General features: G+C 39.9%; 1 protein-coding gene across 3 annotated transcripts; it reads left to right on the forward strand.

Moving 5' to 3' along the window:
- Positions 1 to 23674, forward strand: RNF141 (ring finger protein 141). Of its 3 annotated transcripts, none has more exons than XM_030560373.1 (6): positions 1 to 160; positions 7148 to 7353; positions 10027 to 10135; positions 12656 to 12837; positions 19045 to 19152; positions 20781 to 23674. In XM_030560373.1, exons 2-6 carry the CDS (start codon positions 7211 to 7213, stop codon positions 20929 to 20931), a joined length of 693 nt encoding a protein of 230 aa, XP_030416233.1. In that variant the 5' UTR covers positions 1 to 160; positions 7148 to 7210; the 3' UTR covers positions 20932 to 23674. The 3 variants fall into 3 exon arrangements, with proteins under 3 accessions (XP_030416233.1, XP_030416232.1, XP_030416234.1); XM_030560372.1 differs by having other exon boundaries at positions 7151 to 7353; XM_030560374.1 differs by lacking the exon at positions 1 to 160 and having other exon boundaries at positions 7267 to 7353; positions 9965 to 10135.

Here is a 23674-nt window from a genome sequence, read left to right on the forward strand (position 1 = left end):
CGGAGCACGTCAGCGAGGCGCCGCGCGTGACGGCGGCCCCCATTCCTCGCGCTGGCGGTTGGGTTTAGGGGACGCGCGGGGAGGCTTCCCCGTCCCAGTCCCGTTACCAGCCCGTGGCGGGCCCGGCCGGCCGGCGGGGACAGGATGCCGGGGGAGTGGGGTGAGGCTGCGGCTGGGGCCGGGCGCGGCAGTGACGGGGCGGCGGGCAGGGCAGGGCCCGGGCCCAGGGGAAAGGCTGCGGCGAGAGTGGAGCACGCGGCGTTTGTCCTGGGCAGCTGGGGCCGGAGCTGGGCGGGGTCGGCCACGTGCCCGCTGCTTGTGGCGTCGGGGTAGCGGTCAGCAGGGGTGAGCGGTGGGGGCCCGGCAGTCCCGGGGAGCCGCCTTCCGCGGGTCTCTGTAAGCTTGGCTTAAACCCGCCAGCCAGAGTGCACCTTGCCTGGGCGTTCAGGCCAGTGCCCGGCCCGTGCGAGCGCCAGGGCTGTTTGTACCTAGGCGCTCTGGCTTTGATGCCATCACAGGGGTCCCAGGTGGTGCGAGTTATGTAACGGCAAGAGGTGTTGTAAGGGAGGGGAGTGAGTTGTGCTCGAGGTTTACGGGCTGGGCCTCAGCAGCGGTACTCGAAGCATAGCAAACATCAGTGGCAATACAGTAAAATTATGGTACATGTGCACTGTAATGTGCATGACAACAGGACTCTGTCGCTTTGCACCACAAACCCTCCCCGGAAACAGTGGTAGCGCCTACTTACCATCTGCAGGTCTGGCTATGCCAAGGGTGAAGCACAGGAGTAATTCATTATTAAATCTCCAGTAACTGTAGAATGGAATAGATATGCCTGCTTGTTTATAAACTAAAGACTTTTGTGTGTTGACAATGTAGTATATTAAGGGCTAAGTTGCATAGTGGCTTACTGAAGCAGAGAATTTACTAGTTCATCTCTGGAGTACCGAGTTCAAATACAAATACTTAAATTAAGGATGTTTACAATAGAAATGGAGAATCAGTGATGCAGGCTTAGTTGCACACTTGATTATAGTGTTAGTGATTGTCACAGCTATATAATTTCAGAGTAACTGAAGAGGGAAAACACCTGTTAGGTAACCTATTCTCTCACCATAATTTTGGTCTTTCAGCTATTACATTATAAACCCTTATTTTCAGGTTGGCTTAACATGGCTGTAAAATTGACTAGACTGAAAGTTACTCATGGTTTTAGTGTGGCCTTTAAATTATCATACAACAATCCAAGAGTTCTGTAGCTTTGAAAGCAGTTTATCATTTGTTAAGTCAATTTGTTAACTTCTTCAGCTAAAATTTTTCTAACCAAATGTGGATTATGTTGGTCTTTATGGAGAAAATATTAAGGCAAACAGTTGTTTAAGAAGGCAACTTTTTGCATGTGTGCCAGCTCTTTCATTTCCAAACTCTGTTTTGTTGTGTTGTTAGGTACTAATAGATTGGCATATTTTTGTCATTTTTGTAGCCCCATTAAGATGCATTGGCCCTAAGAAATTAATAGTTTAAATGGGGCACAAGTTTACAAAGAAGCACAATAAACAGAGGATGCAGAGGAAGGTTGTATGGGAGGGATGGAGGTTATGCTAGTGAAAGATCTTGGGTACTTATTGTGGTTATAGATGCATCCATTTTAGCATTTATTTTAAAAGCTAAATTTGAGTGCAAGAGCCAGGAAAGAGTGGCATTGGAGAGTGATTTAAGTGAGAGTTCAGAGAACCTGAGAACAGAATTGGGCCTGAATTTTACAATTAAGTTTTAAATTTTTGTTATCTTGATGTATAACGTATAGTTGGATATTTTACAGTAGACCCTTCAGAGGAGAATATACTTTTCACAACTGTAACACACATTTTGTCTGTTTTTCTTGTCCAAAATTTTATATAGTTGCAATCAGCTATTTACAGCAATAAGCCTTGATCCTGCAAATGTTTATGCAGAAATGTTTGCTGGACCAAGGTCTTGTACAGTGACACTGTAAATCTGTTTATAATGTGGCTAGTACCAAACTCAGAGCGCAACTGCAGATACAAAGTGAGGGTATGGCTACACTTGCAGCTGTACAGCGCTGGGAGTTACAGCTGTGTAGGGAAAGCGCTGCAGTGTGGCCACACTGACAGCTACCAGCGCTGCATTGTGGCCACATTTGCAGCCATTTGCAGCGCTGTTGGGAGTGGTGCATTATGGGCAGCTATCCCACAGAGCACCTCGTTCCATTTTGGCGTTGTGAGAAGGGGACAGAAGGGTGCGGGTCATTCCGCTTCCTGTCCCAACGCCCCGTGATGCATCGCTTCACATCCCAGCAGTCACTGTTTTTCCATCCATGTTTGGTGCCATTGTGACTCTCCCAACAGTTTCTGTGCAGCGCGATTTCTCTGGGAAATGGAGCCCAAGCTGCTGAGGAGTATGCTGATGAGTCTCGCCAACACATCACGTTTGGCAGTTGAGCTATTCCTTCAGCTCCAAAGTGACAGTGAGGAGTCTGACGATGATATCGAGTCGCCTGACGCGTGTGATGCTAAATTGCTTGTGGCATTCACGGAAATGCTCAGCACCGTGGAATACTGCTTTTGGGCTTGAGAAACAAGCACTGAGTGGTGGGATCACATCGTCATGGAAGTCTGGGATGACGAGCAGTGGCTGCAGAACTTTTGGATGAGAAAAGCCACTTTCATGGGACTGTGTGCTGAGCTCGCCCCCGCCCTGCGACGCAAGGGCACGAGATTGAGAGCTGCCCTGCCAGTGGAGAAACAGGTGGCTATTGCAATCTGGAAGCTGGCAATTCCAGACAGCTACCGATCGGTCGCAAACCAGTTTGGAGTGGGAAAGTCGACCGTTGGAATCGTGTTGATGCAAGTTTGCAGGGCCATCAATCGCATCCTGCTAAGAAGAACCATGACTCTGGGGAATGTGAAGGACATTGTGGATGGCTTTGCACAAATGGATTTCCCTAACTGTGGAGGGGCGATAGATGGGACGCATATTCCTATTCTAGCACCACCCCACCTAGCATCCGAGTACCTTAATCGGAAGGGGTATATCTCTTTGGTTCTCCAGGCACCTGTGGATCACCATGGGCGTTTCATTGACATTAACACAGGCTGGCCTGGAAAGGTGCATGATGCATGCATCTTTTGGAACAGTGGACTGTTCAGGAAGCTGCAGGCCGGGACTTTTTTCCCAGACTGGAAGATCACAGTAGGGGACGTCGAAATGCCCGTTGTGATCCTTAGAGACCCCGCTTACCCATTAATGCCTTGGCTCATGAAACCGTATACAGGGAAGCTTGACAGGAGCAAGGACCGGTTCAACTACAGGCTGAGCCAGTGCCGCATGACTGTGGAATGTGCTTTTGGCGGTTTAAAAGGGCGCTGGCGATCTCTGTATGGGAAGCTAGACTTGGGGGAAAGCAGCATCCCTGCGGTTATATCCGTGTGCTGTACCCTCCATAATATTTGTGAAGGGAAGAGTGAAACATTCAGTCAGGAATGGACCTGCGAGGTTCAACGCCTGGAGGCTGAATTTGCACAGTCAGAGAGCAGGGCTACTAGAGAGGCCCAGCACAGGGCTACAAGGATTAGGGAGGAATTTGAGGCTGAAAACCAACAATAATGTTTGGTGCCTTGCACGGGAGTGAAGTGCAGTGGTTACAATGTTAGTAGGAATCTGTTTTTCCTAAGCTGATTTGCAGTGGCTGTTTCTTTCCTGGGCTATGGTATCTTTCACTTTCTGCAATAATAAAGACTGTTTTCAAAGCCAAGGATTCATTTATTGAAAAGAAAATAACTTTCTTGACAGACACACAACATTTTGGGAACCTAAAAGGGCAGGGGGGTGGAGTGGTGAACTGTACAGTCACAGGTTTGAATATGTCCTGTCTGGAGTGCTGTGCAATGACTGCTGCACTTCAGGATGAAAATACTGCATGGTGATGGAGGTTGAGTGCAGAGGGTAAGGGTCGTAGTTCTCAGGGCTGGTTGGTGAATGTACAGGTGTTGGGGGCAGCTGGTGGTGGTAAGAAGCTGGATGCTGGGGAAGGGGGTTTGGAGCTGACATTGGGGCACAAGAGCTTTGGGACGGTGGGGGGACACAGTAGTGCTCTGCCTGCATGGCTACGAGTGACTGGATAGAGTCTGCTTGGCGCGCCAGGATGCTTATCAGCTGCTTTGTGCTTTCCTTCTTAGCCACTGCGTTTCTCTGGCGGATCCTGCTTTCCCTTTCCCTCCAGTCCTGCAGTTTTTTACTCTCTCTGGCAGAGTGATCCATAACTGTTTTCAGCATGTCGTCTTTGCTTGTTCGCGGCTTCTTCCTGAGGTTTTGTAGCCTCTGAGCAGTCGGTGATACGGGCAGTCGAGTAGTCAAGGACACTTTTTGAAAGGCAAAAATGGCAACGGTTAACAGAGGCAGGATTGTTTATAATCTCACCCAGGCAGTTATTCCCACACAGTGAAGGAGTTTGCAGTCTTCACTTTAGCATAATACTTTTCCCATACCAAACAGAATGCACATAACCCACAGGAGCCACGAAATGGTGAGTAAGGGGGACTGATTGCTTCAGGGATGTGCAGAGGTTTCTGTGCATTGGGGAAAGCAAACTGCTGCAGGGGGCATCTACACTGAACAGTCTCCCAACATTTTCCACAGGAGTTAATCCTGGAAGATATCTCGCTGCTGCAGGTCACCTGAGAATAGCGGGAGGGTCTTCTACAGTAATGCGGATTCCGCCCTGGCCCCTATGCAGCTTGCCTGTGTGCAGCAATAGTCCCCCTACCCCTCGCGGCACAGTGGCGCGGACGCGTTAGTCTGACTGGGACAAGGACCATAGTGGCTCTCCCTATAAATTTGCGCAAGTGCATTGCCCACGCTCTGGCTGAAACTTTTGAAGAGATTACCGAGGCCGATTACCGCAACGTGACAGACCACATCAGTGGGCTGTTCCCGATCTAGGCATGCATGCAGCCCTAACCCCCCTCCTCTCCTGAAATATTTCCATCCTGAAAATAAAAGCCGTTTACCAGGAACCTGCTCCTCTGCTTGTCCTTCACCAAGTACCGGCTGCTGCAACTGGCTACCTTCCTCCTGGCTTGAGAAGAGCTCCTGGCTGCATGCCTCCTGGAACTCCAGGGTGTCTCCCCCCACCCCAGTACCCTCAGTCTCTGTTTCCTTCCCCCCTCCACATCCTCCTCCTCTCCCCCCCGCTCTGAAGTGTCCATCGTGATCGTCGGATTGGCAGTGGGGTCACCCCCAAGTATCGCGTCCAGCTCCCTGTAAAAACGGCAGGTCGTGGGGACAGTGCCAGAGCGGCAGTTTCCCTCGCAGGCTTTGCAATAGGCACTCCGCAGCTCCTTCACTTTAACCCTGCACTGCACCGCGTACCGGTCATGGCCCCTTTCCAGCATGGCCCTTGAGATCTGCCCATAGGTATCGTAATTCCTATGGCTGGAGCGCAGCTGTGACTGCACAGCTTCCTCACCCCAAACACTGATGAGGTCCAGCAACTCGCCATTGCTCCATGCTGGGGCTCGTTTGGCGCGTGGAGGCATGGTCACCTGGAAAGATGCACTGATTGCACTCCACACCTGGCTGAGCAAACAGGAAGGGGATTTTTAAAATTCCCGGAGCATTTAAAGGGCGGGTCACCTGAGGCCAGGGCAGTAGAGTGCGAACTGTTGAGCAGAGTGGCTGAACAGGCATTCTGGGATACCTCCGAATAACTCTGGAGGCCAATTGCAACGCTTTTGGTGGCCACACTGGCGGAGCAGCACTGCAATCATTATACTCCAGGCAGAGCAGGAGTACAGCCAGCGCTGCAGCCAGGGAGATGCAGCGCTGTGTGTGCCTTGCAAGTGTGGATGGTGAGTAAGTTGCAGCGCTGTAAACCCACCACCAGCACTGCAACTCTCCAGTGTAGCCAAGCCCTAAGACTCAGATCCTTCAATTGAATCTGGTAACTCAGACTGGTAGAGCCCCATTAAAGTCAATGGAGCTCCACGGGTCTGTACTAGTGGCGCTGGCTGTGGGATCTGAGCCTATGTCCCTACAGATTTGTCTCCCTATTAGATGTTACTCTTAAATAAATAAAAATAGTAAAGCGAAGCAAATATTTGACTGACTTGAAATGAAGTTTAGATAAGATGAAGATATGAAGAATCTTCTGGATATTGGGATCAGAATCAGTAGAGAATGATCCTGCACCACCAGTGGGGTGAAAGTGTGGAGGAATGTAGAGGAAGCCTGTGCTGGATGAATTGAGGAAATGGGAAGAGAAACTGGAACAAGTCTATACAAGGTTGTTTAAATGAGGGAAACATTTTTACTTGAATCAGACAAATTGGTAGCCAGAGAGATATCTGAGGATCGTGTGGGTGTGCCTAGTTTTTAATCCTTAATGTAATCATGAATCTTAATGTTTTACTGTTCTGTAACATCATCTCTGGTTTGTATCTTCTTTGGCTTGTGTTTAATATTCAGAAGCCTTGTATGCATACAGAAATTGCACCAATTTAATTAAATGGTTTTTAAATTGACTTAGTTGTGTCAGTGCAACCCCCTACAGTGGATGTTTTGAAATCAATTTAAGAGTGTTCACCCAAGGGAAATGCACTGATAAAACTAAGAACTTAGAAACCAGTTTAGTTACATCCAACTTCTTTGTCGACACAAGCATAGGGAAACACATTTTTGTTCTGTACATATCAGTTTAATTATACAGTTAAATATACAATTAGTTCTTAGAGCTTCTGACTTGCAGAGAAAAATCCTTTCTTAAACTGACATATTAGCCTCACTTCATAATTTTCTCCCTCTTGTTGCATTCCTGTGTTTGAAAACATTGCAATGTGGAGTTTTTCAAACAGTACATTCTGTATATAATGGGAATAAATTTATGAACAAAAGAATGCCTTTTCACAAGTTGCTACTTTAAAATGTAACACTTCAAGAAATGTTATTGCATTGTTCCTGGGTTATGTTATGGATGTGTCCCTTATCCAAGGCTGTGTCTTTAGTAATCAGTGGGTGATTTTCCAGACTCCTTAGTGAGTAGATAAGTTGCTATGCTTAAAAGGAAAGAGAGAAAAGGGAGCAGAGACTCTTAAATTTATATTAATAAAACTTTTAAACATGTATTTAGCAGAAGCTCCACAAATGACTGAAACCTCCTTTCTGCCTGGACATTGAGCCGAAGAATTTCATCATGGGTCAACAGATTTCAAACCAGACACACACTGCTATTAACAAGTTGCCAGAAAAAGTAATAAAACATGCATCTTTGGTTCGAGAAAGTGGCTTTCTGACTTATGAAGAGTTTCTGGGGAGAGTAGCTGAACTTAATGATGTGTAAGACTGCATGTTCTTTATTCCTTTCCCATTGTTGTGTTGTACAGAGACTGTACAGAAGAGTATCTTGGATAGACTTATTCATAATCTACTACCAGGTTTTCAAATGTGTCCTTAAATTCTCAACGTCCACGTTGAGATAGAAATTTATTTATATAGGATCAATCAAATGTATAATATTTCACAAAAATATCAGTGTATGGTTTTTATTATAGCATGTTGGCCCTTTTTTATCCTTTTAAAGTATTTGTGTATAAGAAAAATATATTTAAAATGTTAATATTAGGTCTGAAATTGTAAGGTTATCTATTGACGTTTCATTTATTTACAGGGTGGATTTGATTTAAATAAAATGGATTTAAATCATGATTTAAATCCAAATTGATTTAATCACTAGTCAAGAAGACTCGATTTAATCATGGATTTCTACATAAAGGTGCATTCTTGTTGGTTGTGATAATCTTAATACATATTCTTCACAACTCAGAGATAGATGTAGGTTTCATTTTTAGAAGGTATACACTATAAATTTTTTAAGGGATTTATTTTGAAAACTTTTCAGATTAGTTTTACAGCTATATCAGAAAATGAATGATTGGCTATTTCATTTACCAAAGGTAATTAAAGCAGATAGCTCACTTCCCAGTGACTTCATAAATATCTCCAATTCAATAGGTAATCATTAATATTTGGAGGATTTTCTTGCCATGCTGTATTAGGAGAACATCGCCAGACAGACATTTAAATTGTTTGATTTAACTAGAACAACGACGTTATGTATTCTGGATTTTTTTCTTCAACAGCAGACACACAATATTTTAACAAAACAAGCATATGCATTTTTTAATTTAGTTAAACAGTCAAATTTTTTAAAATCAAGTTTGTTTTTCTTAATATTGTTTTTAACTAAAATGGTTAAATGAAACATTTAAAAAAACCCAAATCAACTACGTCAGCCAGGTCAACATGAGAAACTTAAAATATTGGCTTCTGCAGTTAACTCAGTCATCTTCACATTCATTTTCCTGTTTGTTCATAATCTGGAAAAGAAAAACAACCGTTCCTGCCTTTTCAGGTCCCAAACGATTTCTCAATTTGGTATGAATTAATCCAAAAGAAGAAAATAATTCTTTCTACACCGGCAGCAGAAGTTACTGCTGTTAAGTGAGATTATCACTTCAACAGTCTCTTGAATCCAAGTGCTTAAGTGACTTCCACCAGTTCAATGGTGTGACTTTCTTTAAAACATCAGTAAACATATTTCTTGAATGGTTCTTACTCCCCAACTGGGTCTGTTTTATAGCCTGCTGCCATTATAGGTTTTCCCTTCTAGTGAGAGAATTGTATGGTAGATCTTAAATCAATGAAGGCTATGCTCAGAAAGACCTTAAGACTTCTGGAATATACTGCTCAGTTTCACTTTTTTACATGCATCTGAGGAAGTGGGTATTCACCCACAAAAGCTCATGCTCCAAAACGTCTGTTAGGTCTATAAGGTGCCACAGGATTCTTTGCTGCTTTTACAGATCCAGACTAACACGGCTACCCTCTGATACAGTTTCACTTTTGTTTCTACTGCCTGTCCTTCCCCCTCTCACATTTATCTCCAGACTTGTTCTCCTTGTCCAGATCTATTCTGCCCCCAACAATCTTCTATTCATTGAACTTTTTGAAACTTTGCATTTTTAGAGAGAGGTAAGGAATTGATTCTATGTACACACATTTGCAGAGGGACAATAGGGTTGAGGTCTTTTATTTCTCACCTCTATATATTTATTTATTTTTAAAACATTTTTGCTGTTAACAAGCATGTTATCTCTGGAGACACAAATTCACAGTTTGAGAACTATAAAACTAAGCATCTCTGATGGTATCTTCTAGACTGAGCACTGAATCCCATTGGGTAGATAGAAAGATTATTTATGTTAATCTATGCAGAAGCCCCTGAAACCCCATAAGATTGGGTTCCTAATCCATGAACTATTGGAACTCATTTACAAAACTTTTCTTAAACATTACATGAATATATTGTCTCATACTATAGAATTAGAATTTATAATCCCTATTCCATGATACATTATAGCTCAAAGATATCATATCTTAATTAAAATTATCTTTAGATAGGTTTTTTCCTCAAAAAGCAATTTATCAAAAAAATCTGATTTAAATAAAAATCCAGTTTAAAAAAATATATTTTTATCCACCCTGTTTGTTTATATTTAAGAGTGTGTATATATAATACTTAGCAATTATACAATTTATTGTGGTCCTGAGTCTGCAAATATGCATGTGAGTAATTTTAGGCACATAAGCACCCTATTGATTTGTACGGCATTAATATAAATGCAGCAAAGAGTCCTATGGCACCTTATAGACTAACAGACGTATTGGAGCATGAGCTTTCGTGGGTGAATACCCACTTCGTCGGACGCATGTCACCCACGAAAGCTCATGCTCCAATACGTCTGTTAGTCTGTAAGGTGCCACAGGACTCTTTTGATGCTTTTACAGATCCAGACTTAACACAGCTACCCCTCTGATAATTAATATAAATGCTGTTCAGGTTTAAATGTGGATGGGTAAATGATGCCAGTGTCTGTTTCTTTCAAAGGTGACTTCACCAAGCATTGCCTGCCTAATATATAATATCGGATTAATGCATCTGTGTTTCAGCACCGCAAAGTTGGCTTCTGGCCAGGACAAACATCTGTTGTTTGAAGTACAGCCAGGTTCTGATTCCTCTGCTCTTTGGAAGGTGGTAGTTCGGATAGTCTGTACTAAGGTAAGATTATCAGAACCTTTGACTCAGGTTTTTAATCTGCAAGTAACTGAGAAAAATGGCTTTTCAGTGAAAATCAAATTGTTGTTCAGTACAATATGTTTCAAAAATATTTGGAGATATTCCTATACTGTTAAGTACAGTTAGGCCTAAAATATAGGTCTACCTGAAAAGTCAATATCAACAGTAACATTTCCATGACCACTTTTAAACGATTTGCAATCCAGTCATTGAAACATCTTTCTAATATATAAGAAACAGAAAGTGAAACAAATTGGAGACTAAATTAGTTTAGTTTTATAGTCCAAGCTTGACAGAGGTTGCATATTAATAAAGGACATTCAGAATGAACTTCACCGGAAGATGAAATTCCTACACCCTTAAAAATGAAGTGAATCTTACTTTAATTTGAAACTTTGACCTTTAACAGTATTAGTTTAGGCCTGATCCTGCAAGCTGAACCATGTAGGCAAATCATTTTTATTGGGGCTTCACAGCAGTTCAACCATCTTGCAGGATCAGGACTTTATTGTGACACTTTAGTTAATTTTAGGAGCAAAAGAGGTTTCCATGACACTGTTAAAAGTACATAATTGATAGCTGCATTTAACATGCAGCAATAAATGTGTATGACTTCAATTTAATTTTTTTTTTTTACTGTAAGACTTCATCTTGGCTCTCTGCCCTACTGAAACTTATAATTAACACACTTGTTCAATGATGCTTCATCCTAAGAAAGCAAATAGTGCTACTTTGGAATACTGAATTGTTAGTTTTGCAATTGGTATTCATCCCACAAAAGCGAAGCTGACACTGAAATTCAAAAGCTAACAGTATACAAAATCAATGTGGCAGCTATTAAATGATATAAAAACTAGCTAACTTGCAGTTATCCTGGATAGAGATGACTCAGAAAAAGATTAAAAGGTGAAATCAACTTGTTGGTGTGAGCCTAACAGGGTTAATCTACTGCAGCAGAATATAAAGTAGGATTAAGGAGTAATATTACGATTGTATATGGTATTGGTGAGACTGTTACTGGTATATTGTGTCCATTTCTGGTGTCACTGCTTCAAGAAGGATGTTGGAAAAAAATTGGTCAGGGTTTAGAAACAAGCTACAAGAATAATTTGAGTTCTTAAAAATCTGCTTTACAGTGAGATTTAATAATATAATCCATGTATCTCATAGAGACCGTTCAGAGGTGACTTTATTATGGCTTGTAAGTACCTACTTGGGGAAGAGATTTCTGGTACATGAAAGCCATTTAATCTAGCAAACAAGCATAACAGATTCAAATGACTAGAAATTGAAGCTAGGCAAATTCAAGTAAGGCGCAAGGTTTTTAATTACTTTACATCATTCAAAGTTTTTTAAATCAAAATTTCATGTCTTTCTAAAAGAGATGCTCTAGTTCAGTGATACTCAGATCTCAGGAGTTCAGGAACCAAATTAGCCATCAGCATTACCCTAAAGAGCCACAGTAGTGTGAATTCATTGTTTCATTTACTATTCTCTCTCTATATATGTATAAAAAATAAAATTCTCACAGCAAAATAAATGACCAAGTATTATTTTATCAACTACAATTGGTTAATAACATGCTAATAACATAGTAATAGCATCCTGGTTGGCTAATAACTTTGCTTGATTAATATTTAATCACACAGTGTTTTAACATCTTGTGTTGCAAAGAACTTCAGGTGACACATTAAAGAGCAACTTTTGGCTCCTGAGCCTCAGTCTGAGTAACGCTGTTCTAATTCATCCAGAAGCTATTTGCCTTGAAATGGGAATTGTTGGGTGAAATTCTGTGGCTTGTGTAGTGCAGGAAGTCAGACTAGATGATTATGATCTCTTCTGGCCATAAAATCTATTATTTTAGTCTCTTTAAAGACAACATTTACTGCATTTTTAAACAGATCACTTGATAGTGTTTTTTGTAATACTTTGTCATTCTTAGTTGTTTTCTTAATGTTTTTACACGTTACTTTAGCTTGTCAAGTGACATCCAGAATCTTAATAAAGCTCTTGAATTCCTTCAGTTAGAGTTCAAATCCAGCATAGCTCAAGACTATTCTCTGGGACTAACAATTTTTAATATAGCTTTATTTTTTACTTTTAGCCTCTATATAAAAAATTGGGCAGGGACAGGTACTTTGAAGAACAAGATTTTCATGATGACTTCTATCAAGACAGCTATCATTGTAATCATGATAGTGGGTACTGTATAATTTAGATACTGGCTAGGCTAAATTAAGCCCTAAAAATGAAACAATAGATTTCTGTCCAAGGTTTTGTTTATGCTTAAAGTTTCTAGACATAAACGCTTCTACTTAATTATAGCTTAATATAGTTGAATACCATAAGTCTAGTGTGATGCAAATATCACACATAAGCTTGTATTTTCCAATGCATTTGATCATATTTACCTACCTACTACCTATGTTCAGATATGATGGCAGATAAATTTAATATTTGTTACATAATACAAATATATTTTATAAACTTTTGTATCTTTAGATAAACAAAACAAGTGGCATTGTAGAAGCTTCAAGAATTATGAACTTATATCAGTTTATTCAGCTTTATAAAGACATCACAAGTCAAGCAGCAGGAGTTCTTGCACAGAGCAGTGCCTCTGAAGGGACTGCTGCAAGTCTGTCAGCTGTGTCATCTTGCCAGGCCAGCTTATGGATGGGAAGGTAGTCCAATATATTACAGGTTGTTTGTGTGTGTGTGTATATGTATATATGTTTGTTTGTAATAACTATACACCCTCCAAAATCATATTAAATCTGAACTATTACCATCCAACACAATAAATGTGGGTAGAACAGATTTTGTCTGCCAAACAATGAGCATGTTACCAAAAGGGGTGTGGTGTAAATACTTGTAATCATGTAGTAGACTCTGAATTACCATTGGTGCCTGTACACAATAGGTTTGGAATAGTCTTTTTAGTTATTATAGTGTAATATAAACCTAGTATATGTTGTCTCTTCTGAGTGAGGAAACAGAAGGAAATGAAATCAGCTGTGGCTACAAAACTGTTTTCAGTTATGTTTGTTTACACAGACTTAATGTTATTGTTCCACTTAAACTTTCTTTTCCTCACATTTTGGCATTTGGAAATTCCCATCTGTTGTCATTTGAAAGTCATCAATGATAACCATAATTTAACTTGTAAGTCTGGAAAAAAATACGTACTAGTTCATAGGTGTTGACATCCTGCTTTGTTAGCTAGGAGGAAAAGCAACAGACTGAGATCAGCACATGTAGTAGCTTTTAGTTTAAAATCAGTTTAGATTAAAATTTATAAAATGGTTAATGTGAATGTAGTGAAATCTCCATGTTGAAAAGTTGTTACTGATAACTGTTTAAATGTAAAGTTTTTGTATTACCTTGAAAGTTAAATGTGAAAGTTGAAGTAAAGTAGGGAGATGTTTTAAACAGTGATAACTAAATGGAATCATTTGCTGTAAAACAATGCTATTTCGGAGTAACGGGTGAGGAAATAACTATAGCAAAGCTGGCAGTCAGGAATTTTGCAAATCCTAAGCAAGTTACTAAATCAGTTTTAACTGTCTTTAAAGACTGAAAGCTCCAGTTGTTTGAGGGCATAAGAGAAAGGGAGATTATTCAGAATAAAGATAGCACAGTGTTTTTAAACTGACATACAAGAGTTGGTTTAGCAACTTCAGAGGACTTGTGCACAGAACTTATTCTAATATGAAAAAAAAAGTTGTTGCACTTTCAAAACAAGTCATTGTTCTGTCTTTTTTAAGAAGGGAGAACACCTGTTGCCTAGAAACCACATAACAGAGTTGCTGGAATTTTGGCTGTGAACAGGAAAAATTCCCAAAGCAGACACTGGTGTGGATACATTTGATGAAACTCCTAATGTAAATGGGGAAGCACCTCTGTTTGTGTTAGTGAAGTTGAACCTGATTTCAGGAAGCATTAAACTCCTATGGGGCAAATAGTGGCTTTGCTTCTCTACATTAGGGCTTGCACTAGTACAGTTATATCAATGCCTAGAAAAGGCCCCCTTATCGTCTTCTTGACTCCTTAGCGGGGGGTTATTTTGACCTTGTCTCTTTGAGCTGTTAGTGTTATGTGGTTCCTTTAGTGTAGTTTGTATTCTTTAAGAAAGAATATATTAAATTTAAACATGTGGCTTGCTCTTCGTGATTCTGTGATAGTTAGTTGTTCTGGCTACCAGATATGAAGCTTCTGAAGTCTTATACTGTTGATCTGCTGTTCACTTCAATGTCTTAAACAGTTTGTTTTGTAGGGTGAAACTTCCAGTGGTTTTTGATGTGGCTGTAAAAAGCACCAGTAGGAAAAATGACTTTTTTCAATTGATCTGTAATATAAAATCATGACTATGAGGTTTATTATACATGACAGCATGTTTTAAAAAAAATAGCATTTAGCAACTCCGAAGCTCAGATAAGTGTGCAGCATCCAAACACCGAGCCATGCAACATGGGAGTTGCATGGCTATAACTGTGGGCAGTATCTGTTTCTCTGTTTTAAGATGTATGAAAATTAAAATGCTAGTCAGACTTAGACTTTAAGGTCAGACAGGACTATCATGATCATCTAATCCAGGGGTCTCTAACCTTTTTATGCACAAGATCACTTTTTAAATTTGATCTACTCTGCCCCTTCCCCAAGGCCCCACCCCACTCACTCCATTCCCCCCTCCCTCACTAACTTGCTCTGGGCTGGGGTTGGGAGGTTCAAAGTATGGGAGGGGGCTCAGGGCTGAGCCTGGGGCAGGGGTTTGGGGTGCAGGAGTGAGGAGTGCAAGCTCTAGGAGGCATTTTGGGTGCAGGGGTCATATTGTCACACTGCACCCAATCTCACAGAATCCACTGGACATTTCATGAGTTACTTTTTATTAGTGTCATTTGTGGTTTATAGATTGTTACACTGATTTGTGACATTCTCAACTGTGGGGTGTGCACTGGTTGAGCCTGGGGCAGGGGGTTGGGGTGCAAGCTCTGGGAGGGAGTTTGGGTGCAGGAGGGGGCTCCTGGCGGGGGTAGTGTGTTGAGGTGTGGGAGAGGGTGAGGGGCGTGGGCTCTGGGAGGGAGTTTGTAGGAGGTGTAGTTTGGGTGTAGGAGGGGGCTCCAGGCTGGCGCAAGGCATTGGGGTGCAGGAAGGGGTGTGAGGTGTTGGCTCCGGCCAGGAGATGCTTACCACCAGTGGCTCCCGGTCAGCATCGCAAGGGGCTCAGGCAAGCTGCCTGCCTGCCGTGTCCCCATGCCACTCCTGTAAGTGGCTGGCACATCTCTGTGGCCCCTGGGGGGGGGAAGCGGGTCTCTGTGTGCTGCCTGCACCCACAAGCACCACCCCCACAGCTCTCATTGGCCAGTCCCTCCCTCCCATTCCCCCCAGGGGCTGCAGAGACTTACCAGCAGCCACTGGGAGCAGTATAGGGTCACAGCAGGCAGGCAGCCTGTCTGAGCCCTGTTGCGCTGCCAGACTTTTAGCGGCCTGGAGATCATGATCAACTGGCAGAGGCTCCAGGATCAACCAGTCAATTTGTGATTGACAGGTTGGTGACCACTGTTCTAATCTGACTTCCTGCACATTGCAGGCACAGAACCTCACCCACACACTCCTGTAATAGATCCGTAACCTCTGACTGCGTTACTGAAGTTCTCAAATCATGATTTAAAGACTTCAAGTTACAGAGACTCCACCATTACACTAGTTTAAACCCGCAAGTGACCCATGCCTCAAACCGCAGAGGAAGGCGAAAACCACCCCTCGGGTTTTTGCAATCTGACATTGGAGAAAATTCCTTCCTGACCCCAAATACACCCCTGTTTAAGTTATGTTTACAGCAGGCACTCTTTCTTCAGTTTCGAGGGACATTTTCTAGTCCTGCAGCATTTCCCATCTTAAATGTACGGAATACTTTTGCAGTGGTAGAATCTTTCAAAGTGGAAAAATTCAAATATGACTCCCATATAATATTTGTCTTGCCAACTTGTTCCATCTCTGATGAAAACTTTGGGGATAAGCTGTCACTTCGATAGTCTTCATTGAGCTTTCTTAACTGCGTTCTCACAGCAATACTGAAAAGAAATATTGAGCCAAAATTTCAAGAGCATCTAAGTAACTTATCACAAATCTTATGAAAATTCAGTGGGATTTGTGCTCCCACTTCAGTCAGGAACTCAAGGAAATCTCACCAGTTATTATGTTCTATAATAGTGGTTCTCAACTTGTGGCCCAATCAGCGCACAGCTGCAGCCCATGTGAAACCCCAAGAGCCAAACGGGTAGTATTGGATGCGGCCCACGTAACACATTCTGGCCCACAATGGTAAATAAGTTGAGAACCACTGTTCCATAAGCTGGAACACAAAAAGCATAAGAAATAGCTGTGGTGGGGGGAGAACAGCATGTGAAATTCCTGCTAATACTACTTTCCCAATGTGAGGAGAGAGACTGCAACTTCATCTTACAGAGAATGATAAACTAAACTGGGATGGGACAGATTTGCAAGACACTCTTCTTCTCTGATTTAATTTCCTGTTTGTCTTGCATAGGAACGTTCAGTCTTACGTTTTTGGCTGATATATTGACTGATTTATTACTGATTTATTGACGCACTAACACTACCATTAACAAATATATTGTAGGCATATTTGGGAAGGAGGTATTTTCCTGCTTTTTAGTCACACACTCACAGATGGACACTGTGTTTCCATTTGCATAATTGCTGTAAGAGGCTTTTCTTTGGAAGCTTGATACACTGTACTAGTCTTCAATTATGAGGTGAGGCAATAAGGATGGGATATATGGAGAACAAGAGAATCTTTTTTTTTTTTTTTTTTTTTTTTTTTTTAAGTGTGGGTATGTTTTGTTGTTTGTTTGGGGACTGATCAAGAGCAACATCCTCTCCATTTAAATGAGCTGATGGATGTAAATCAGATCACTTGGGGCAACATACCTGCCAAATGGAAGTAAAGATTTTGAAATGCTATTTGTAATGAGCTTGAGTCAATTTAGCTAGTGTCTTCTAATTTTTCATGTCCCTCTATATCTGAAGACTCTGAAAAACAAACAGTGAAGCCCCTTCAAGTGTTCTTCTGCCTACTTAATCTGTTTGGTTTTTTGTGTGAAATACTCAGTTGGCTAAACTCTGCTTCCTTTCAGATTTTTGTTAGCTCTGCAAGAGCTAGCTGTCACTGAGCAAAAATAGTGAATATTATCTACTTAATTCTTCCTTTCATCTTAATCCCTTCCAGTTAAACAGTGTCCCATTCTTGTGTTGCATCCACTTTCCTATCCAGAGTATATTAAAATATCTTTATTGTTTCTACTAACTTTATCTAATACTAGTGAAAAATAAGCAAATGCTTATGTCTTAAAACTCATTTTGGCCTATCCAAACTTGTAAACCTTCCAGAATGTCATCTATATCCAATACTCTCTGGGTTACTTATAAATTGGCTGCATGTATTTTGAAGGGCTTGGTCCTATGACTAAATACCAGCCCCTTGAAACTTGCTGAAAATGGTGCATCAAGCAGGTACACTAGTATGGGTGTACCAGTAAATCCCTCATACTTTGAAATAGGGTCATAGAAAAGTACAGCTATTACCAGAGACAGAGAATGGAGTCCTTTAATTTGTGTAGCAGTACATATGTTTTTCAACCTTTTTTGCCCCATCTTGATGGAGATGGGGAAATTTTTCAGTGTTCCTTGCATAGCAAACTAAAAAGGCCATCCTAGGCCCATCCCTGTTTTTTGGTTTTTTTTAACGGAGAGGAGGTTGTTTAGAAGACCTGTGGTCAATAACCACCTCTACTTTTTCTTTTTTTTAAATGCATTCAGATGCTTTCTTTGGTTATCAATGTATTTCGCAGCAGGCCTTTTCTATATCCTAACCACTACTTATATTTGTAAAGAATGTCTTTTCTATTGACAACAGCCTGAAATAAACTACAGAAATAAGAGAATCAGTAATTTGGAAAGGAAATCCCAGGCATAAACTTGGCCCTGAAAGAAGTGCTGAGGAACAGAACAAAAACACTTGAACTACTAGCCATTACATTAGCTGGCATCCATTCTGTATTAGAATAGTTCACAAAACATCTAATCAAATGACCACCCAGATTAGTGTCTCACTTTTGTTAAATAGCCACAAACCAGGGCAGTCATTCTAGAAATATAATGGCACTAAATGAAACTTTCTGCAATGTTACCCTCACTGTTCAGCACTCCATTGCAGTATTTTGAAGAGAGACTTCAATGTGCCCCCTAGGAGATGTTTAAACAGCTGGTCTCTGACATCAGCATCAACTGCAATATTATGGAAAATGCATTCTGTCAGTGATCCTGTTTTTTAAAAAAAATCAGCTCTTGACTGTTCCAGACAGTAAACAAAAAATTTGCCTTAAGTCAAAGTTTAATTTATTAAAAGCTATATCTGCTTTAAGGTAGTATTTTGGCCATTGAAGGCAGAGTCTGTCCCTGTCCTTATTGTAAAATATGTCAGTTGTGTGGTCAAAAGATGCAATATGCAATCGTTTAGAATAAGAACTTTGCAGACCTCACTGGTCAGTATGAAAAGTGATGAGTATATAACCCTTTGTGAGACCAAAAGAGGAATCATGTAATACAAAAATAGGTTGCATAATCCCAATGAAGCCCCAGTTCCCTGTGCAGTTTTTTGTTGATGACTTTGGGCCACAATTGTTGCCACAGATGGGCTGCATAATGGATGAGATGTTCTTAAGCTCTCTTCCGCTTATTTATCACCAATCTGAATGTTTATATCTACAAAAAATAACTAGTTTGCATATGGACAAAGGGAATATTTTGAGATAGAAGAATAGCGTTGAATTTGTTTTGACTGAATAATACTGTTTTGTCTATTGCAGGGTTAAACAGCTGACTGAGGAGGAGGAATGTTGCATCTGCATGGATGGACGTGCTGATTTGATCCTACCATGTGCTCACAGCTTTTGTCAGAAATGCATTGATAAATGGTAAAGTGCTTAACGAGGAAGCTCATTTCTAACATGTTTGGTTTTAGTATGGAGGACTCCTCTGTACCAATATGCTCTGATGTTTAAAGAGATCTTTTGAGTAATGTACATGTGATGGATAGGATTCTTTAGCAAATACCAGGATTGCAGCAGAGCGATGAAGGGTCACTTCAGAATTTGCAAGCATTTGATTAACAACTTGATTCAGAAAAAGCTCTAATTCTTAATGACGACTAGCAGAGAATTCACTTGTAATAATGAAAGTAGCTGATAAATTATAATTAGATGTAAAGCAAGTTAACTAACAATTACAAGGGAACTGATTAACTTTTGAATCGATGAAGAAGATTGAGAAGTATCTTAAACCTTTTTTGTAGTTTGTTGCCCATATTATTTTTAATTCCTGAAAACACTGTAGACATGCATGAAGTTTTCAAAAGGAGGAAAAGGGGAAACACATTGAATCTGGCCTCTTGATCTGTTCAGGTCAGAAGTTCCAGAAAATTTTTCTCTTTAAAAACTAGTCTAGTCCTCTTTAAATGTTACAAGCATAAGGCAAAATGGAATGCCCAATTATTTTTGTGAATAAACGTATTGCAAAGGGAATATTTTTAGGCATTAAATTGAGAAGCCTTTTCACTAGTCAAATACTCTAAATTTTCCCTTAAATTTGGTAAAACTCCAGTACAATAATTTTTGTGGGGAAAAGTTTGTTTTTAATTAATACTAAATAGTATTTTGAAATGTATGCATAACTTTTATTTTACAATATAGTATCAAGTTAGACACAATACCACCAACAGATTGCCTTTTAGCTTCTCCTTTTGCTCTAAAGTTAGAGCTGAGGTCGTGCTATTGATTAACATGCCAGTCTTTAGAATCATGGGGAAACATCAGAGAGCCAAATTCAGCTCTGGTTTACTTGGGCAGCAGGCCCAATCCATATTCATTTAAATGAGTTGGCCATTTACTCATGGCTACATTTGATTCTCTGTGGTTGTTTAAAATTCTTGATGAGGAGAAAGTCTTTAACGCAATACTCACACAGCTTTAATCAAAGAAATTAGATCCCTGTGTATAATCAAACTTATCTTCTTACCTTGGACAAGTAGGACTTCGTGCGTTCTGAAGTGCTAACAGGCACAATCTCTGCTGCGTGAATGAGTTGGTTTCCATGATGATGGTTGATTGACAGAATTGTTAACTAGATTCCAGTTACATAGTCTTTTATTATTGTTTGATGTATGAGTCAAAACAAAGTTTGACATCTGGATCCCAAGTTAAGCTTATATGGTTAGAGCTGGAAAAACCTTTTTATTTAACCTGAGAAAATATGATTGAGCCACTAAGACAACCTTTACACCATTTTTATCACTTTTAAGAATATTGCTGCACTCAGAATTGTTGACGAATGTTGATTGCAAAGACAACACAAAGGCACTATTCAAGTGATTGGGTTTTCAGTTATGCTTGCAGTCATCTACTCGTTATATTCTGCAGTCTCTCTCTTAATATGCAGTGCATGCAAAGGCTGACAGTAAAAACAGATGCTGTGCAATACTTGCATCTCAGAAGTGTGCTTTTTTTGCTTTTTTTTTAACCAACTGTTTATCTGATTTCCTAAACAGGAGTGATCGCCACAGGAACTGTCCTATCTGCCGTCTACAAGTGACTGGGACAAATGATTCTTGGGTGGTGTCAGATGCACCTACAGAAGATGACATTGCTAGCTATATACTCAACATGGTAGATGAGGCAGGCCAGCCTCACAGACCATGATGTTGATGACTACTGGTAGAAGTACTTGAAAGTTCATTGTCATGAACATCTACTTTTTCTTCTCATTCCCATTCATCCATACTTCATTTCATTTAGGTGTCTCTACACTATTCTTTTAAAACAGGGAATATGAGCTAATATGTCTGGGTGCATTCTTAACTTTTAATATGTAGCTTCATTAAATGCTCTAAACTGTTAAATCACTAACGCTTGTAACGTTTACTTTAACAGTGTCTTTTCTGACAAGATTAAGAGCCACTGGAATAATTTTATTAGTATTAGTTATAACATAATAGCATTGTGCACCAGCTTTTTGAACACCACACATGAAATTTTATTATAGAAGATGCAGTGTCTTATTATTAAAGGGCCTGCCCTGCAGCCTTTTTCCTCATAAGTAATCCATTGTCACACAGCCAGTCCCACTGACTTCAGTGGGATGATTTACAGAAATAAAGATTGTTAACATGAGTTAGGATTACACAATTATAACTAAACTGTGAAGTTTTATTGCTGAAATTTGAGATGCATCTTGTGCCCCTTCCCTCACCCGTGGTCATTTTTTCTGTTTAGTATTTACATGTTTTGAGTTAAACCAGTAGTAGTTTTTAGCATAGAAAACTGTTTTAAATCTATTCTCAGAGATTACAGAAACCAGCCGTGTCAACGTGTGTGCTTTCCCTTTTTCCTATCAGAGTAAACCTTTTAGAAGGCTGTTTTATCTGATCTCTAAAGTTTCGTAGCTAACAAAACTATGCTAAATAGCTTCACACACAGGCCCTAAGATTAAAACAATATATTTCCATAGCGTTTTGATGAGCAACAGCCAAAAATTGTCTTATGCATTAAGCATATCTGAAAAGAACTCACTTTGCTGAAAAGCACTGTACAGTAGCTGTCATGGTTTTGTTTAGTCTGATGCTTTTGGCTTTCTCCATTTTTCCTGAGTTTTCAGAGTCACAACATTATGCATACTTTAAAAAAAAAAAAAGGTGATAAGCTAAACTGGTGCTGTACTTTATTTCTACAAGTGCAATATGCCTTTCTGTAGCACAGAAACTTCTGCTTTGATAACAATAGTGTCATTTTTCTTCCAATAGAATGTACAGCTCTGAAAATCTGGTGAAAAGGAAGTCATGAGAGTTCACCAAGATACTTCTGTAGTGTGTTTGCAGTGAAATATTTAAATTTATATTTAAAAAAAAAAAAAAAGGTTTGCCAGTGCACAGGGAACAGACTGAATTATCTCATACATAAATGACTTATTGAGCTAATATAATTGTTCTTCTTTTTTGCAATTAAGAAATTGAACTGTTTTGACTCAACACTTGGAGTCATACAGATACACTTACATGCAGTTGTTCCATTGAATACAAATGGCAACAAATTCTTGTATAAATTTCAGTTTCATTTGCCATACCTGTTAAAACATAAGTGTTGTCTCAGGCTAAAACTCTGTCATGGAGAGGTTCTGCATTTACAGATATACAGTTTTTGTGAAATTTTGTACAGAAGAGTGACTAGTAACAATGCCCAGGGACCAAACCCTGGGGGTCTTACCTATGTACCTGTCAAACCTTTTTCCTTGGAACTTGTACAGAATACAACAAACATTTGAGTTTGGCTTATGGCAGAGGAGTCAGACTCAAAGCTAGAATGAGCCAAGTAAGACTGACATCCTGTGCAACTCACCCTCACAACCATTATGGCTTATTGTGTAAATCTGTATTTAGGCATCTTTAAAAATCTGTCTGAGTTTACAGATCTAAAACAATTAACTAGTTCCTCCTCTTACTCCTATCATGTCAGTGAGTACTCCTGGATACTTCAGAAAAACTGTGGATTACTTGTTTGCACTAAATATTGTGAAGTAGTTGGCTGCACTAAATACTATGAAAACCTGTGCTGAAAATGCATAATGTTCTTGGTTTTTCTCCACTAAAATAGTAACATTTCTAAACAAAACCATTTTATTCTTATTCCTTTCTACCCAGCATTAGTCCGCATTCAGGAGGTTATTTTAACCTTTAATTTTTTAAGCTATTTTTATATTGAACCACAGGCAAGCATCTGAAATCACTAAATCCTCCAACTGATTTTATTTTTTCAAACATTAAAAGAAATTAACTCCCTGAGTGAGATGATTTTTTTTTTTTTGGTATACTGATTCTCTGGTGAGTGCTTATATGTACTCACTAAAATGTGACTTTGTAGTGAATGCAGATAGGTTAACCACAACACAGTGACACACAGCACTAACTAAAGCAAAAACTAAATTTGTTTAAAAAGTGAAAATGTAAACTTTATATTCTGTACAGCTTTTTAAATTAAGCTTCTCTAATGCACACTGTGATGTAGTTACTGTAAATGTTTGCCTTGTATGTACTGTATATTATAAAAGGAAAGTATGTTAGCACTGGAAAATGTAGTTCAGCAGTGGCAATATTTCATAGTCTGAAATACTACCTTTAGATGAATACTAGAAAAGGAAAAAGCTCAAGTTAACTTGAACATGGTAGTGGGTTTCAAAAGGCTGATGTTTGAATGTGAATTAGTGTAAATAGCTGTTGGTGGAGGCCATATGAAATTACCATTTTATGCTCTGTATTCTAGCATTAAAGTGAAGATTTCTTAAAGGTTTGATATGGGGATACAACTTATACACTACTGATTGTATTAGTAGCTAAAGGCATTCCAATGTATTGTAACTTGTGTATGAATTGTGCAATAAATACACTCTGAA

The sequence above is a fragment of the Gopherus evgoodei genome, chromosome 4, assembly GCF_007399415.2.
Source record: "Gopherus evgoodei ecotype Sinaloan lineage chromosome 4, rGopEvg1_v1.p, whole genome shotgun sequence".
Lineage (NCBI taxonomy): Eukaryota > Metazoa > Chordata > Testudines > Testudinidae > Gopherus > Gopherus evgoodei.

Coding starts and splice junctions, on each gene's coding strand:
- RNF141 (XM_030560373.1), top strand. CDS start 7,211: ATGGGTCAACAGATTTCAAACCAGACACACACTGCTATTAACAAGTTG. Junction 10,136..12,655: donor TTCGGATAGTCTGTACTAAG/GTAAGATTATCA, acceptor TTGTATCTTTAG/ATAAACAAAACAAGTGGCAT. Junction 19,153..20,780: donor CAGAAATGCATTGATAAATG/GTAAAGTGCTTA, acceptor TTTCCTAAACAG/GAGTGATCGCCACAGGAACT.